General features: G+C 40.5%; 3 protein-coding genes across 3 annotated transcripts; all 3 read left to right on the top strand.

Annotated features, from left to right (window-relative positions):
• The first annotated feature begins 9,318 nt into the window (after positions 1–9,318).
• Positions 9,319–10,778, top strand: LOC140864736 (uncharacterized). Its single transcript, XM_073269077.1, has 3 exons — positions 9,319–10,127; positions 10,243–10,312; positions 10,365–10,778. Exons 1-3 carry the CDS (start codon positions 9,319–9,321, stop codon positions 10,776–10,778), a joined length of 1,293 nt encoding a protein of 430 aa, XP_073125178.1.
• A 92-nt stretch (positions 10,779–10,870) lies between these two features.
• On the top strand, positions 10,871–12,321 carry LOC140864743 (uncharacterized). Its single transcript, XM_073269087.1, has 4 exons — positions 10,871–11,467; positions 11,576–11,693; positions 11,741–11,823; positions 12,010–12,321. Exons 1-4 carry the CDS (start codon positions 10,871–10,873, stop codon positions 12,319–12,321), a joined length of 1,110 nt encoding a protein of 369 aa, XP_073125188.1.
• Positions 12,322–12,557: 236 nt separating this feature from the next.
• On the top strand, positions 12,558–14,226 carry LOC140864751 (uncharacterized). The gene is made up of 2 exons (XM_073269098.1): positions 12,558–13,328; positions 13,726–14,226. Exons 1-2 carry the CDS (start codon positions 12,558–12,560, stop codon positions 14,224–14,226), a joined length of 1,272 nt encoding a protein of 423 aa, XP_073125199.1.
• Positions 14,227–14,632: the final 406 nt, after the last annotated feature.

The following is a 14,632-nucleotide window of genomic DNA, read 5'->3' on the forward strand; positions in this document are numbered from 1 at the left end:
GAATACTCTGGACTATATACATTCTGATGTATGGGGGCCAGCAAGGAATCAAACACATGGAGGATCTAGGTATTTTATCACCTTCATTGATGACTACTCAAGGAGAGTATGGTTGTATACAATGAAGCATAAAAATGAAGCCCTGAAAAAATTCATTGATTGGAAATCACTGATCGAAAACCAGACAGGAAGGAAGATCAAAAGATTGAGAACAGACAATGGATTGGAGTATTTGAATAATGAGTTTGATGAACTGTGTAAGAAGAATGGTATAGCAAGGCATTTGACAGTTAGACATACTCCTCGGCAAAATGGACTTGCTGAGAGAATGAATCGAACCTTGCTAGAAAGAGTTAGATGCATGCTCTCGAATGCTAAACTACCTGTTAGTTTCTGGGGTGAGGCAGCAGCCACAGCATGCTACCTTATTAACAGATGTCCATCTGTAGCTCTAAAATTCAAAACACCAATCGAAGTTTGGTCTGGAAAGCAAGGAAATTATGAAACACTAAGAGTATTTGGATGTACTGCTTATATACACACTAATGATGGAAAGCTGCAACCAAGAGCTAAAAAGTCTATTTTTCTTGGATATCTAGAGGGAGTTAAAGGTTATAGAGTTTGGCTCTCTGAAAATGGAATTGGAAAAGGTGTGATAAGCAGGGACATTACTTTTGAAGAGGATAGTAAGCTCAGGCAAACATCATCTGAGAATGTGTATAACAATGATAAGGAATTCTACAATGATGATTACATTGTGGTGGAGTCACAAAAGGATACACATCCTGAAAAACAAGAAATTACTCCTTCAGTACAAGGTGATGACTTGACAGATTATCATCTAGCAAGAGACAGGGTCAGAAGGGAAGTTAAACCTCCTGCTAAATATGGATATGTTGATCTAATAGCATATGCTTTGAGTGTTTCTGAAACCTTTAGCTATGAAGAACCAAGTTCATATAAAGAAGCTATAGACACCAAGCATAAATTGAAATGGAAAGAAGCTATGCTTGAAGAAATACATTCCCTTGAAAAGAATAATACCTGGGAATTGGTGGAGCTTCCAAAGGGCAGAAAACTAATCGGAAGTAAATGGATTTACAAAATAAAGGAAGGGATTCCAGGAGTTGAACCACAGAAGTTCAAGGCAAGATTGGTGGCAAAAGGCTTCACTCAAAGGGAGGGCATTGATTTTAATGAAGTATTCTCTCCAGTGGTAAAACATACATCAATAAGGATTTTATTGGCTTTGACAGCAGACCAAAATTTGGAACTGGAACATATGGATCTAAGAACAGCCTTCTTACATGGTAGCCTGGATGAGACCATTTATATGAGACAACCAGAAGGTTATGAAGTTCCAGGGCATGAATCAAAGGATTGTCTGCTCAAAAAAATCCTTGTATGGTTTGAAGCAGTAGACGCTTTGATAGTTTTATGAGCTGTCATTTGTTCAAGAAAAGTGATTATGACAGTTGTGTTTATCATAAGAAGACTTCAGAGGGATGTACAATCTATTTGTTGCTCTATGTTGATGATATGCTCATGGCATGTAAGAGCATGGATGCAATTCTGGAATTGAAAGAAAAACTCAAAATGAAGTTTGAAATGAAAGATCTTGGCCCTGCACAAAAGATACTTGGAATGCAGATTACAAGAGATAAAGCTAAAGGCATCTTATTCATAAACCAGGAAGATTATCTTAAGAAGGTTGTATCCAAATTTGGATTGATGAATTCCAAGATTATTACAACACCTTTGGCTGCTCATTTCAAGTTATCCATAGATCAATGCCCTGCTACACCATATGAAGAGTCTGTCATGTAGAATGTGCCTTATGCTAATGCCACTGGTAGCCTAATGTATGCCATGGTATGTACAAGACCTGATTTGGCATATGCTACAAGTCTGGTGAGTCGATTCATGAGTAGACCAGGTAAAGAGCACTGGGAGGCAGTAAAGTGGGTCTAGAGATATCTTAACTCCACTTTGAAGACAGGTTTGATCTATGGAAAACAACATGGCAAGCAAGAAGGACTGACAGAATACATGGATGCAGATTATGCCGGTGATCTTGATAAACGAAGATCAACCACTGGATATGTTTTCACATATAATGGAAATACCATTAGTTGGAAAGCAAACTTTCAACCTATAGTGGCACTATCAACCACAGAAGCAGAATATGTTGCAATCACAGAAGCTGCAAAGGAAGGAATTTGGTTAAAGGGTATTTTGACTGAGTTAACTGGACATAAGGTGGATGTCAAACTCTTCTCTGATAGCCAAAGTGCTCTGCACTTGACTAAGAACCCGATGCACCATGAGAGAACAAAGAACATTGATATAAGATTGCATTTTGTTAGAGATTTGGTGGAGCATGGAAAAGTTCAAATGGAGAAGATAGCCACTGAAGACAATCCAGCTGATATGTTGACCAAAGTCATTCCTAATGTGAAATTCCAACATTGTCTCAAGTCAATCAATGTTGGAGAAATAGATCCTGGTCCTTAGCTGTTGTGATGATGGTCCAAAGCTTATAAGAAATCCAAGGTGGAGTTTTGTAATGTTGGCTTTCTTATCCAGCTTTTATGACCAATGGGAATGAAGAATCAAGGAGGTGCACAATAGGCCTGGTATTTAAGGAGCCCAGAGAAAAAAATTGGAGCAACCCTAATGAGGGTGGGCTGGACGCAAAGAAGCCTATATACAAAGCGATTAATAGCTGGGCCATGGAATGGGCCCAATCGATTAAAAAACATTCAGATCAGGGTGATGCGAGTCCGTTTATTAGCCTAGTCGCAGATCGAGAATGGAAGAACGAGCCAGGGGTGTCGCACTTGACGTTTATGCACGAAAGTAAGGCGGGAACAAGCCTTCGAGTAAGCTAATTGCAAACGCATAACGAAATTGGAAAAAAGAAAGGACATGGCAAAAGATTCAATGAAGTCGATAGCAAACGACCCATAAGTAAGAAGAACAAGACTAGGAAGGCAGAGTCAAGATTTGAAAGGGCTGAAGATTGCAAATTGAAGTTCCGAAATCAACTTTTGGTTAGTGTGAAAGGTAAGTTTCAACTTAGTAATCTGAGATCCTTTGATATAATTAGAGGATATTCACTTTTGGTGTGGGTGAACAGGAATGACAGCCACAGTTATATTTTTAGATCTTTATCAAAGGAGTTGGAGCCGCTGATCCTTAAAAAGGACATCATTGAATTATGGGTTGCAGATAGGTGTCATGACATCGTTATTGAAGTATGTAACGGTTTAGGGGCTTGTGCAATTACGATTAACAAAAGAGTATTTAGAGTGAAAGGGGTGGATTTCATGCTACTAATTGTTTGGAGTCTGTGTTTGGATGATATGGCTACTTCAATCGTGCACTGGATAAGAGTTAGATGGCTGCCTGAGCGAGAATCTCCCTTAGAATTGGCGATTGTCATGGCAAGTGATTATGAATCAGGGCGGATTTTAGCAAGAAGGGTCAAACATGAAGGGGATGAAGCTGATAAAAGGAAGCTATCACTCAAGGCTGGATGGTCCTCTACTGGATTTCTTTTTCGATTCAAAGTTGTTGTCGGGATCGAAAAAGAACTCGGCGAAGTTAATTCTTTGAGTATGAAGTCAAACACTGGAAAGGTGTGGAGCAAAGGTCGTTGGGAAATGACCACGCAAGACACGGAAAATCTGGAGTTCAGTAATCTCTCTAGCAGCTTTATTGTCACAGAAGCAAGTCTTGGGAAGAATAAGCTTCGTGAGTTTTTCTCGAAGTGGCAGGAATTTAACAATGAGCTCGTCGATCTTGGTTTTGATGTTATTGTCTTTGATGTTGGCTGGAGGGACTTGAAGATCAAGATTCAAGACTCAGCCTTGAGGACAAGGCTGATTTTGAAGACGGTGGTATTGTTACGGACCTGGGCCTAGATCTAAATAGCCCAATAGGCTTAGAAGCATCTAGAAGAGGGTATTAAATAAATATGTGAGGAAGAAATGTTTATTCTAGAAACAATAACTTGGGGAAGGGGAAAGAGTATTATAAAGGGAAGGAGTACATTTGAGGGAAGGCATTCTGTTATTTTGTTTTGAAGGTTAATACTAGCGTTTGCTAGGGACTAGCGTGAGCTAGGGTTGTACAGAGACATTTCTCTGAGAATTCCTTTAATCTCATCTAAATACATTCAGCTTATATTCAATTTCTTTCTATCTCTTTGTTCAATTCTTGTGTGGTTGTAACACAATGGAAACATTATTACAAGAACTTCACGAACTGCACAAAATGAAATGAATATCTGGAAAATCAACCGATAAAACATGTCAGACCTGGATAACCCAAAGGCTTATACCGAACCCAATGAAGTAGAAAACCTGTGAAATTGATTATTTTGTTATCAAATTACTACTACAGAAGAAAGTGGAGGAATCTCTTTTGCATCAAAAAAGTCATAAACTTAATCTGCTACATATATGTTAAACTACTTGCTCATCATCACAACTCAGTTGGGACTAAAAACTCACCCCGTCTATAACATGATCGCCTATGATATCTATAGCTAGCATGATACCTCTGTAAAAACCAACATCCGTGATCAGACTAAACATCATTCGAAAAACTTAGAGGATAATACAAAACGAATTCAAATGAAATAATGCAAAATTAAGTGAACAAGGATTCGCAGGCGGAAATCATGAAATGAAAAAATTTCAAGGAAGAATTACACCAGGGATTTACCTTTGAAAACAATTGGAGGCGCAAGTGCCGCAAATGTACAAAAGCCAATGTTAAGCCGTAAGGATATGCAATGAAGCATTGTGATCAGTTTGCAGATACAAAAATCCATGACAACTCATATAAGAAACTCACCAAGTAAAACAAGAAAACAACCCAAACTTCAACGCACTCTCTGTTTCTGTAATATATAAAGGAACAAGAAGTCAAACTCTATAAAGAGATGCTATTACAAGAAAATGAATCCATAATTGATACACAGTAAGCACATTTACTCACCAAAAATGGAATATACATCCATATTATTTTGTTAATTTCTCTTTCTATTTGTTTATTAAATCCGTGTCTCTCGAAAAATGGTAATATCTAATTCAAAATAGAATTCTATCCACACGAGTGTCGTGACTCATTCCCAGTTGATTATTATTCTTATCTATCGGTGTCGATAGCGACAAAAAACAGATACATGCAAAGAAAAATGGGTCCTAAATTATTCAAAAAATTTTACCATAAATTTCTCTCATTTCCCCAAAGACTCAGCGTAGTAGAAGAACTAAACTAGCAAGAAGAAACCCACCAATTATTATCTATGTTGAGGCCATGTTATCTCCGTCCCCTTTCCCCCTTCGTCTTTGGCGGAGGATCATTCAACTAATTACAAGTTTTCCATATCCATGAAGACATGGAAAACTTGACGGGGTATTAAAAAAGCAAACAAATCAACCATATTAAAAAAGATATGCAGTAGTACACCGTATCCATGAAGACATGGTGGGTGGTATGAACACACAATATATTTTCCAAAAATATAATTACAACAAAGTACACTCCCAATTTGTCATTCTTAATCTATTTTAACATGTGAATCAACTCAAGAAATATAATTTAATCAAAGACCAATCAGTCTTCACATTACCATGATTGATCTGGTTCAGAATTCCAGATTAAAATTCATAAACAAGTAATATATGTGATACCATTTAACTTGTTAATTCAACGTATCAAATGCAAGTAAAGCATGTAATATGATATGTATATACCAATAAAGACAACAAACACAAAGAATATGAGATTAATAAAACCAGTGCCCACAACGGATATTCATGTGTGAACAAAGAAATAAGAAACAACAAAGTTATAAAAGCTGCAAAAAGAAAAAATTGCAAGGACAACACTGACAAGAGAAACAATAGCCGTAAAACTGTGATGAATTCAAAATAATGAAGTGAAAAGCATAAAAGATACATAAGTATACACATAAAGGGGGAAAAGCCACCACATCGCGAAGCTCCCGAGCATCCACACCGCTTCCTTCTGCCGCCGTCGGATCGGAGAGAATAAGCTAATTGATAATCGATCAATGTTTATAAACGTACGAGCAGCGAAAGGGGAAAGCTAAGAGATAATCGATCGATTTAGGTAAAGAGAAAGCTGGCTGAGAATCGATTCAAGAAAAAGGGCAGAAACTTAGAATCAATCTCAACAAGAGATAATCGATCGATTTAGGAAAAGAGGAAGCTGGCTGAGAATCGATTCAAGAAAAAGGGCAGAAACTTAGAATCGATCGGGGGAGCTGAAGATGATGCGTGATGGATTTAGGTCTAGGCGCCATGGGAGCGAGAGTTTTCCCGATCCCCAATTAGTACTTGTAAACATTTGTGGGGGAAAAGTTCAGGACATCTTTTATGATGTTTTTTAATCTTTTAACTTTTTTTTTAAAAAAATAATAATCCAAAGCCTGATCAACAACACACAAAGACAACGGTTTAGAATAATTGTTGTCTAATTTTTTTAAAAAATTGCTCATAGACAACGGTTTTGTCGTAGACTCAAAACAACATCGGTTTTTATTAAAGCGTTATCGTAAATTTAAAAAAAAACGCCGATTAAAAACCGTTGTTAAAGGCCAAAACACAACGGTTTTCTATAAAACCGTTGTCTTTTGAGTGATGTGTATTGCCAATTTTCTTGTAGTGTATAACGGGTTTTTATTAATCTCGTGATTTTATAAGAGTAATGTACGTATGCAATTAACCCTTGAGTTTATCATTTCTTGTTATTCTTCAGCGGTTTGGACTAATAGAACACATCGACAAACAGATAATCTATATCCAGATCTCACGTTTATCTCAAAAATCAACATATATAATGGAAGATATATAAGAATTATATAATTTGGTATACTATCGAAAAAATTATAATATAACTATGTAAAAGTTACATTTGCATGCCTTGCTAAAAGATTAGAAATAACCAAGACAACACTCAAACCATCCTCCAAAGCCATGCTTGCTTTCTTCAGCTTGGCAGGCTCGCTTGCCCGCGGCTGAAAATGTTTATCACAAGCTCCAGCTTCTGCTACCGTAGCAGATGCTTCCGCAGGCATGCTTAGATATTTCCCTAGATTGCTATCACTAGATTGTTATCACTTGCTTGAGCTTATGTGTTGGTGTTGATTAGAACAAGGGTAATAATACTCAAATCATACATCCAATTGTTCGTATATTTACATATAGACGTAATTAATGATATATTATTCACGTGGCAAATCATGAGACATTAGATATATCATTGGAATAATACTTATGTGTTAGGTTGAACTCTATCAATCTTAATGCATGAGGGTGTTTCTACTGCATGTATATTTATAAAGGAAAATATTTTTATTTATTGATTTGTTCAATTTTGCATTTTGGTCCAACTTCAAAGTTTAATTTTGGTATATTAACTTTAGTTTTCGAATTTTTTTATGGTTAGGATTTTTTTTTCTATTACTTTGTGATTTAGAAATTAGAATTGGACATAATAACGAATCAGTTTCTATACCAAACTCAGTTTTAATAAAAATAATAATATAGAGGGAGTAGGAGATAATATGATTATATCGATTATTAATATTAATTATTGTAATTTTATTCCATGATCAATTGAATTTGAATAAGATTTAGATAGTATTTACATAGAATAGTGTACTTGATATATATTTATCATAATAATAGAATTTTAATTTTCATAAATAATTGTCAAATAAAATCACAGTAAATTCCAAATTTAATAAATATAAGTAAGGGATTATGATACCAAATTTTTTATTATAAGAAACTCAATTTTACTAATATAGTATAACATAATTAGATACATATGTTGATGGACATTTTAATATTATGATTATGATAGGTATTTTGATTCTTTGACCATATTGGCGAAATCGCGGTATCGTACTTTATGTAATTTAAATCAATTAGTTAGTAGAGAATAATATTACAAATGAATTAATTAAAAACAAAAAATATGTGGGTTACGAAATTTATTAGTGATATTACAAATGAATTAACTAAAAATCCATCATAGTCGAGCTCTAGTTGGAAGTTCTTGGCCGGTTCACATATTCATGCAAATGTGATTCATTTTTGAATATTTTTTTTTATTTCATGCGATATTGACGGACATTTTACATGGAAAACTTTTTTTTCAAATTTTTTTAATATCATTTTGTTAAGTTTACAATTTTAATCCACCAATGTACTAATTTGTAATTTTGTACCAAAAATGATCACGTGTCACCTTACATTGTTGACATAACACTCAGAGGAGGAAAAAAAAATTGAACAAAATATAAACTAATCGACTACGACCGATAATAATAATAATAATAATAATAATAATAATAATAATAATAATAATAATAATACCCCAGAAAGTCAGGGGTATCAGGGCTATGCAAAGATAAGGGCGTTAGGGCTGCTAGTCAGAACAGCGAGCAGGGCTCTAGCTCAACTATTTTAGGGAGGAGTGGTGATACCCCGGAAAGTCCGGGGTATCAGGGCTATGGAAAGGCAAAGGTAGCCGGATTTGATAAAGTCTGACTAGTAGCTCAGAGACAAGGAAATAGCTCATCTCGGATGGATGCGTGTGGCCGAAAAGACTAAGTCTTCATGACTTGGGCAACACCCATTTCTCGAGAGCATGATCCCCACGATTGCCATAACCCCGAGCCTTCCGACTTGATCGGGCGTGACAGGTAAACGTGGGCAATCCCTGCATCCACGACCCAGATCGTGGCCACTACTCTGAAAATGCGGAGTGATTCTCTCACTCCAAGGTCTATAAATACCTTGCCACAGGTATCTGTAGAGGTATGTTCATCTAAAATCCCAAAAGCACTATACTCATTTTGCCTAAAAATCCCACTCTATTTCTAAGTCTGACTTAAGCATCGGAGTGGCCTCGCCGGAAAACCTTCCGGCATTCCACTAACGTGCTTTTATTTCCTTTTCCCTGTGTGCAGAGCATCTTAGTCAGGGAAAGACAGCTTACATATCATTCTTATCAGCTCGGTCATCTCGTCAGGCTCACCTCGCTACCCTGATAGCCCGGACACTCATTTTTAGTAAACATCATCATTGGTGTCGTCTGTGGGAAGCTTGTGCTATAAACGTAGATATGGCTTCTCACCAACAAACACCACCTGAGGGGCTTCCTCAGGGCCAAAATCTTATCATTCATGCTGAGCAGTTTGAGGCATATATCCAGGGCATGATGCAGAAGATGTTAGCATCTGCAAAGCAACCACTATAAAATGAAATAACAATGGAGGAAGAGGGGAACCAGGGCAATCCAGACCCCAACCCCAGAACCAGAGAAGGTGAAGAAGAGGAAAGTTCCTGGATGCACTCAGTGCAGCCTTTTGTGGCGGATGAGCTGCACGAACTAAGGAGGAAGATACAGAAGTTGGAAGAAGAGGGTCCCAAAATGGCTTGGTCTGTCAAGATCCCGGGTTGTCCTTTTTCACAAGAGGTGATAGAGGAGCCCTTGTCATCCCATTACAAGTCGGCAAAAATCCGGGAATATGATGGGAGCACTGATCCAGAGGAGCACCTGGCTCGGTTCGAGAATGTAGCCATGCTGCATTGCTATGGGGATAAGATTAAGTGCAAAGTCTTCTTAACCACTTTGGTGAATTTTGCCCAAAGGTGGTTTGAGAAATTGGAGCCGCAGAATATTCGATTGTTTGCAGAATTCAAGCAAGTGTTCTTGCAGCACTTTAGCAGTAGCAAGAGGTATAGGAAAACTACCTATGGCCTATTTGAGGCAAAACAGGCAGGAGAAGAGTCTTTAAGAACCTACAACAAAAGGTTCAATAAGACTGTTTTGGAGGTCCTGACCTGCGCCCAGGAGACCAAGATCACTGTCTTTACTCAAGGTCTTTGGGAGGGAGAATTTTTCAAGTCATTAGTGAAAAAAGCACCCCGGACTTTTGAGGATTTGTTGGCTCGGGCCGAGAAATACATTAACATGGAGGAGGCTCAGAAGCAGAAGAAGGAGGTAGCCCGGAGAGAAGGAGGCCGGGACCAGGGAAGAAGTAGGGAAAGCCAGGATCCCATGGGGCGGTTGTCTTGGTATGCACCGCACCGAGGAATCCGAGATAGGGTTGTGCATGTATGTGAAGAAGGGGTTGAAGTTCAGACCTCTCTTTCTAGAGATAAGTCTTTGAAATACTGTGTCTTTCATCAGGAAGGCACACATGACACTAGTGAATGTTGGACGTTGCAGCAGAGGCAGCACCAGCCTTATACTAGAGATGGTAAGACGGTCCAGAAAAATCCCCGAGGCTGCCTTTGTTTCGGGGGTCACAGATGCTGGTTTCCCCCCGGGCTGTCATTGTTTCCCGGGAGGAAGGGAAACAAGAGGCAGGCTCCGGGAAAGAGGATAGAAAATCAGGAGATGGGCCAACCAAGGGCATTATTAACATGATATCGGGGGGATCTACTGACGGAGACTCGAACCGAGCTAGAAAATCATGGAGCCGGAGGGAGAGTCTCGGGGTGGAGGAGAGAAGGCAAGATTCAGGGCCAGTCATCACATTTGGACCTCGAGACCTGGAAGGAGTAAACCTGCCACACAATGATTCCTTGCTTATACAAGACCGGATTGCTAACTATGATGTACGAAGGGTATTCATCGATTCGGGAAGCTCGGTGAATGTCATTTTTCAAGAAGCATTCGAGCATATGGATCTGAAAGGGTATGAGTTGAGCCCGGTAAAATAGCCTTGTACGGATTTGCCGGGCACACCGTACAACCTCAAGGGGAGATGTTGCTGCCCATAACCTTAGGATTGTGAGATGTGAAGAAGATGGTCATGACGAGGTTCACGTTGGTTGAAGCACCCTCTTCTTACAACATCATCTTGGGGAGGCCGACTATGAATGCTTTCAGAGCCATGGCCTTAGCTTATCATCAGAAGGTTAAGTTCCCCGTGGGAGATAAGGTGGGAGAAGTCAGAGGAGATCAGCCCTCTTCTCGAAAGTGTTATGCCGAGACGGTCAAAGTAGATTACAAGAGGGCGAGGCAGACCGGGAAAGAGGGAGGACAAGGAGGAAGGGACGTTTGTTCTGTCGAGCAAGCTAAGGGCGAGTATGAAGAGGTAGAGATGATGCTCGGGCAAGAAGGGAAATCTGTCAAGATTGCTCGGGACATGGAGACAAAATTGGCGGAGCAACTGAAAAGCTACCTCATCCGCAACAGGGATGTGTTCGCCTGGTCTCAGGACGATTTCATGGGAGTTTCATCTCATGTCGCAGAACATAAACTCAGCATCATCCCTGGGTCCAGGCCTGTGCTACAAAAGAAAAGACATTTTGGGGTCGAGAAGGATAAAGTGATTGCTGAGCAAATTCAGGAGCTATTATGGGCCCAGCACATCAAGGAGGCACAATTTCCTACCTGGCTGTCCAATGTAGTGTTGGTGCCGAAGTCTATAGGGAAGTGGCGGATGTGTGTGGATTTTCTGGATCTAAATAAAGCTTGACCCAAGGACTGTTATCCTTTACCCCGGATTGACCAGTTGGTAGATTCCACGTCCGAGTGCGAACTGCTCTGCTTTATGGATGCATACCAAGGGTATCATGAAATTCCTTTATCCTTGGAGGATCAGGACAAAGTCAGCTTTGTCACGTCGGGAGGTACTTTTTGTTACGTGGTTATGCCATTTGAATTAAAAAAAATGCAGGGGCTACGTATCAAAGGATGATGGACAAAGTGTTCCGGGAGCAAATGGGTCGGAATGTGGAGGTGTACGTGGATGACATACTGGTGAAATCCCGGACCCGAGATTGTTTTATATCCGACCTGGAGAAAACTTTTTCCACAGTTCGGCAGTATGGGATCAAGTTTAACCCAGCCAAGTGCATGTTTGGAGTGAAAAGTGGCAAATTTTTGGGGTTCATAGTGACCGAGCGAAGGATATAAGTAAACCCAAAAAAGGTGAAAATGTTGCAGGAGATGCCTTCACCAACATCAACCAAGGAGGTTCAGTGGTTGATCGGGCGAATTACAGCCCTGACACGGTTTATAGTCCGGTCAGCTCATCATAGTTATCACTTTTTCCAAGTGTTACGCAAGGCCCATAGGTTTGGTTGGACTGAGCAGTGTGAGCAGGCCTTTCAGGAATTGAAGGAGCATCTGGCTAGCTTGCCTGTCTTGGTTAAGCCAGAGCTGGGGGAATGGTTGTGGATATATCTGTCTACTACGGAGCAGGCGGTCAGCACTATTTTAGTAAAATACGAAAAGGGAGATCAGAGGCCTGTGTAATATGTCAGTCATGCTCTGAGGGGGTCGAAAGCCAGATATACGAAGATTGAGAAGATGGCCCTGGCCTTGGTAATAACAGCCCGGAAATTGAGACCTTATTTCTTGTCTCATCCAATCACTGTCCTTACCAACAGTCCTCTAGGGCGATCCTGATGCCTCAGGGAGGCTTGTGAAATGGACAGTGGAGTTGGGTGAATATGATATTGAATATCAACCCCGTAAGGCCATCAACAGAGATGGTCACTTTTGGTCAGAACGACGTATGGAGAATTTTTGTAGATGGAGCTAGTAGTATCGAAGGCAGTGGTGTAGGAGTCATCCTGGTTTCACCCACGCAGGAGAAAATCAAAGTAGCTGTGAAGTTGGATTTCCAGGCCTCCAACAACGAGGCTGATTATGAAGCCGTAGTAGCTGGGATGAAACAGGCTCGGGAAGTCGGGGTAAGTCATGTCATGATATACTCTAACTCACAATTGGTTGTCCAGCAGGTGAAGAAAACCTTGTGTACTCGAGAGGAAAAATTGATGAAGTACTTAAAGGTAATAGAGGAGCTCGGGGCAGGTTTCCTTACTTGGAGCATAGAGCAGATACCTCGGGAGGAAAATATAGAAGCAGATGCTTTGGCCAAGAAAGCAACAGCTGGGGGGAATGAGGATGATAGAGAAGTTCAGGTACAAAGAGAACTGGTGGCTTCCATAGAAGCTTTGGAACCGGTCTCCCGAGAAGATACATGGATGGCCCCGATAGTAAAATACCTTACAAATGGGGATCTTCTGGCGGACAAGAGACGAGCCCGGGTAATGAGGAGACAGGCACCCCATTTTTCCCTCCTTGGTGGTATGCTGTACAAACGTTCCTATCAGGGCCCTTTGCTCATATGCTTGATGGAAGGGGAAACAGAATATGTTCTGAGGGAAGTGCATGAAGGATGCTATGGGAACCATGGAGGGTCTATGAGTCTGGCTCGAAGGGTACTTCTATCAGGATACTGGTGGCCCACTTTACAGGTGAACGCATCCAAAATAACCCTGTCTTGTGAAGGATGTCAGAGGTTTGGCAATGTGCAGCATAGCCCAACAAGTAATCTTAATCATGTATGGGCCTCGTGACCCTTTGATCAATGGGGTTTGGACATAGTGGGACCCTTTCCACAAGCCTGAGCTCAGAAGAAATACTTGCTGGTAGCCGTGGATTATTTTTCTAAGTTGGTGGAGGCGGAGCCTTTGGAAAAATAACAGAAGAAGAGGTGATGAAGTTTTTGTGGAAAAATATAGTATGCCGGTTTGGGCTCCCAAGAAAGTTGGTCTCGCATAATGGTAGACAATTCCAGGGACAGATCGAAGTTGGAAGATTGGTGTGCAGAGATGGGCATCAGACAGCCATACTATTGTTTGATATTTTCAGGCTCGGCTATATGGAATGGGGAAAGACTGGGTAGAGGAGATCCCGAGTGTGTTGTGGGCTTATCGTACCACTCCTCATACCGCCACGCAAGAATCATCCTTTAGCCTGGTATACGGTTCCGAGGCTATTCTACCAGTAGAGATTGGACAACCCTCAGCTCGGGTTATGGCGTATGAAAGTACAGAGGAAAGAGCTCGGGCGCAAGAGTTAGATCTAATTGAAGAACTAAAGGAGAAAGCAGCTCAAAGAATGGAGGTCTATCGAGCCCGGGTGACGAGAGCTTACAACCGAAAAGTCAAGCCCTGGGAATTTCAAGAAAGAGAGTCTGTGCTGAAGATGGTTAATCCAGCGGGGGAAGTGGGGAAATTAGATGCCCAATGGGAAGGACCCTACAAGCTCATACGAAGGGTGGGTATCAACACTTGGTACCTAGAAGATGATCAGGGACGGTCACTCAAACGACCCTGGAATGCAGTACATCTGAAGAAATATTTTGCTTAATTGTTGTAATTAATGATTATTAATGAAAGTATTTATTCATGAAAGAAAGTTTCTCTTACGAAGCCTGGGAGGTTCCATGCCCCGGCACCTATTTAAGCACAAGGCATCTATAAGTCCTTGGTACCATATAAGCCCGGGAGGTTCCATGCCCCGGCATCATATAAACCCAAGGCATCTATAAGCCCTTGGTACCATATAAGCCCGGAAGGTTGCATGCCCCGGAACCTATTTAAGCACAAGGCAACTATAAGCCCTTGGTACCATATAAGTCCGGGAGGTTCCATGCCCCGGCATCATATAAACCCAAGGCTTGTATAAGCTCTTGGTACCATATAAGCCCGGGAGGTTTCATGCCCTGGCATCATATAAACCTAAGGCATTTATAAGCCCTTGGTACCATACAAGC

This window comes from Henckelia pumila, chromosome 1, assembly GCF_033568475.1.
Source record: "Henckelia pumila isolate YLH828 chromosome 1, ASM3356847v2, whole genome shotgun sequence".
Lineage (NCBI taxonomy): Eukaryota > Viridiplantae > Streptophyta > Magnoliopsida > Lamiales > Gesneriaceae > Henckelia > Henckelia pumila.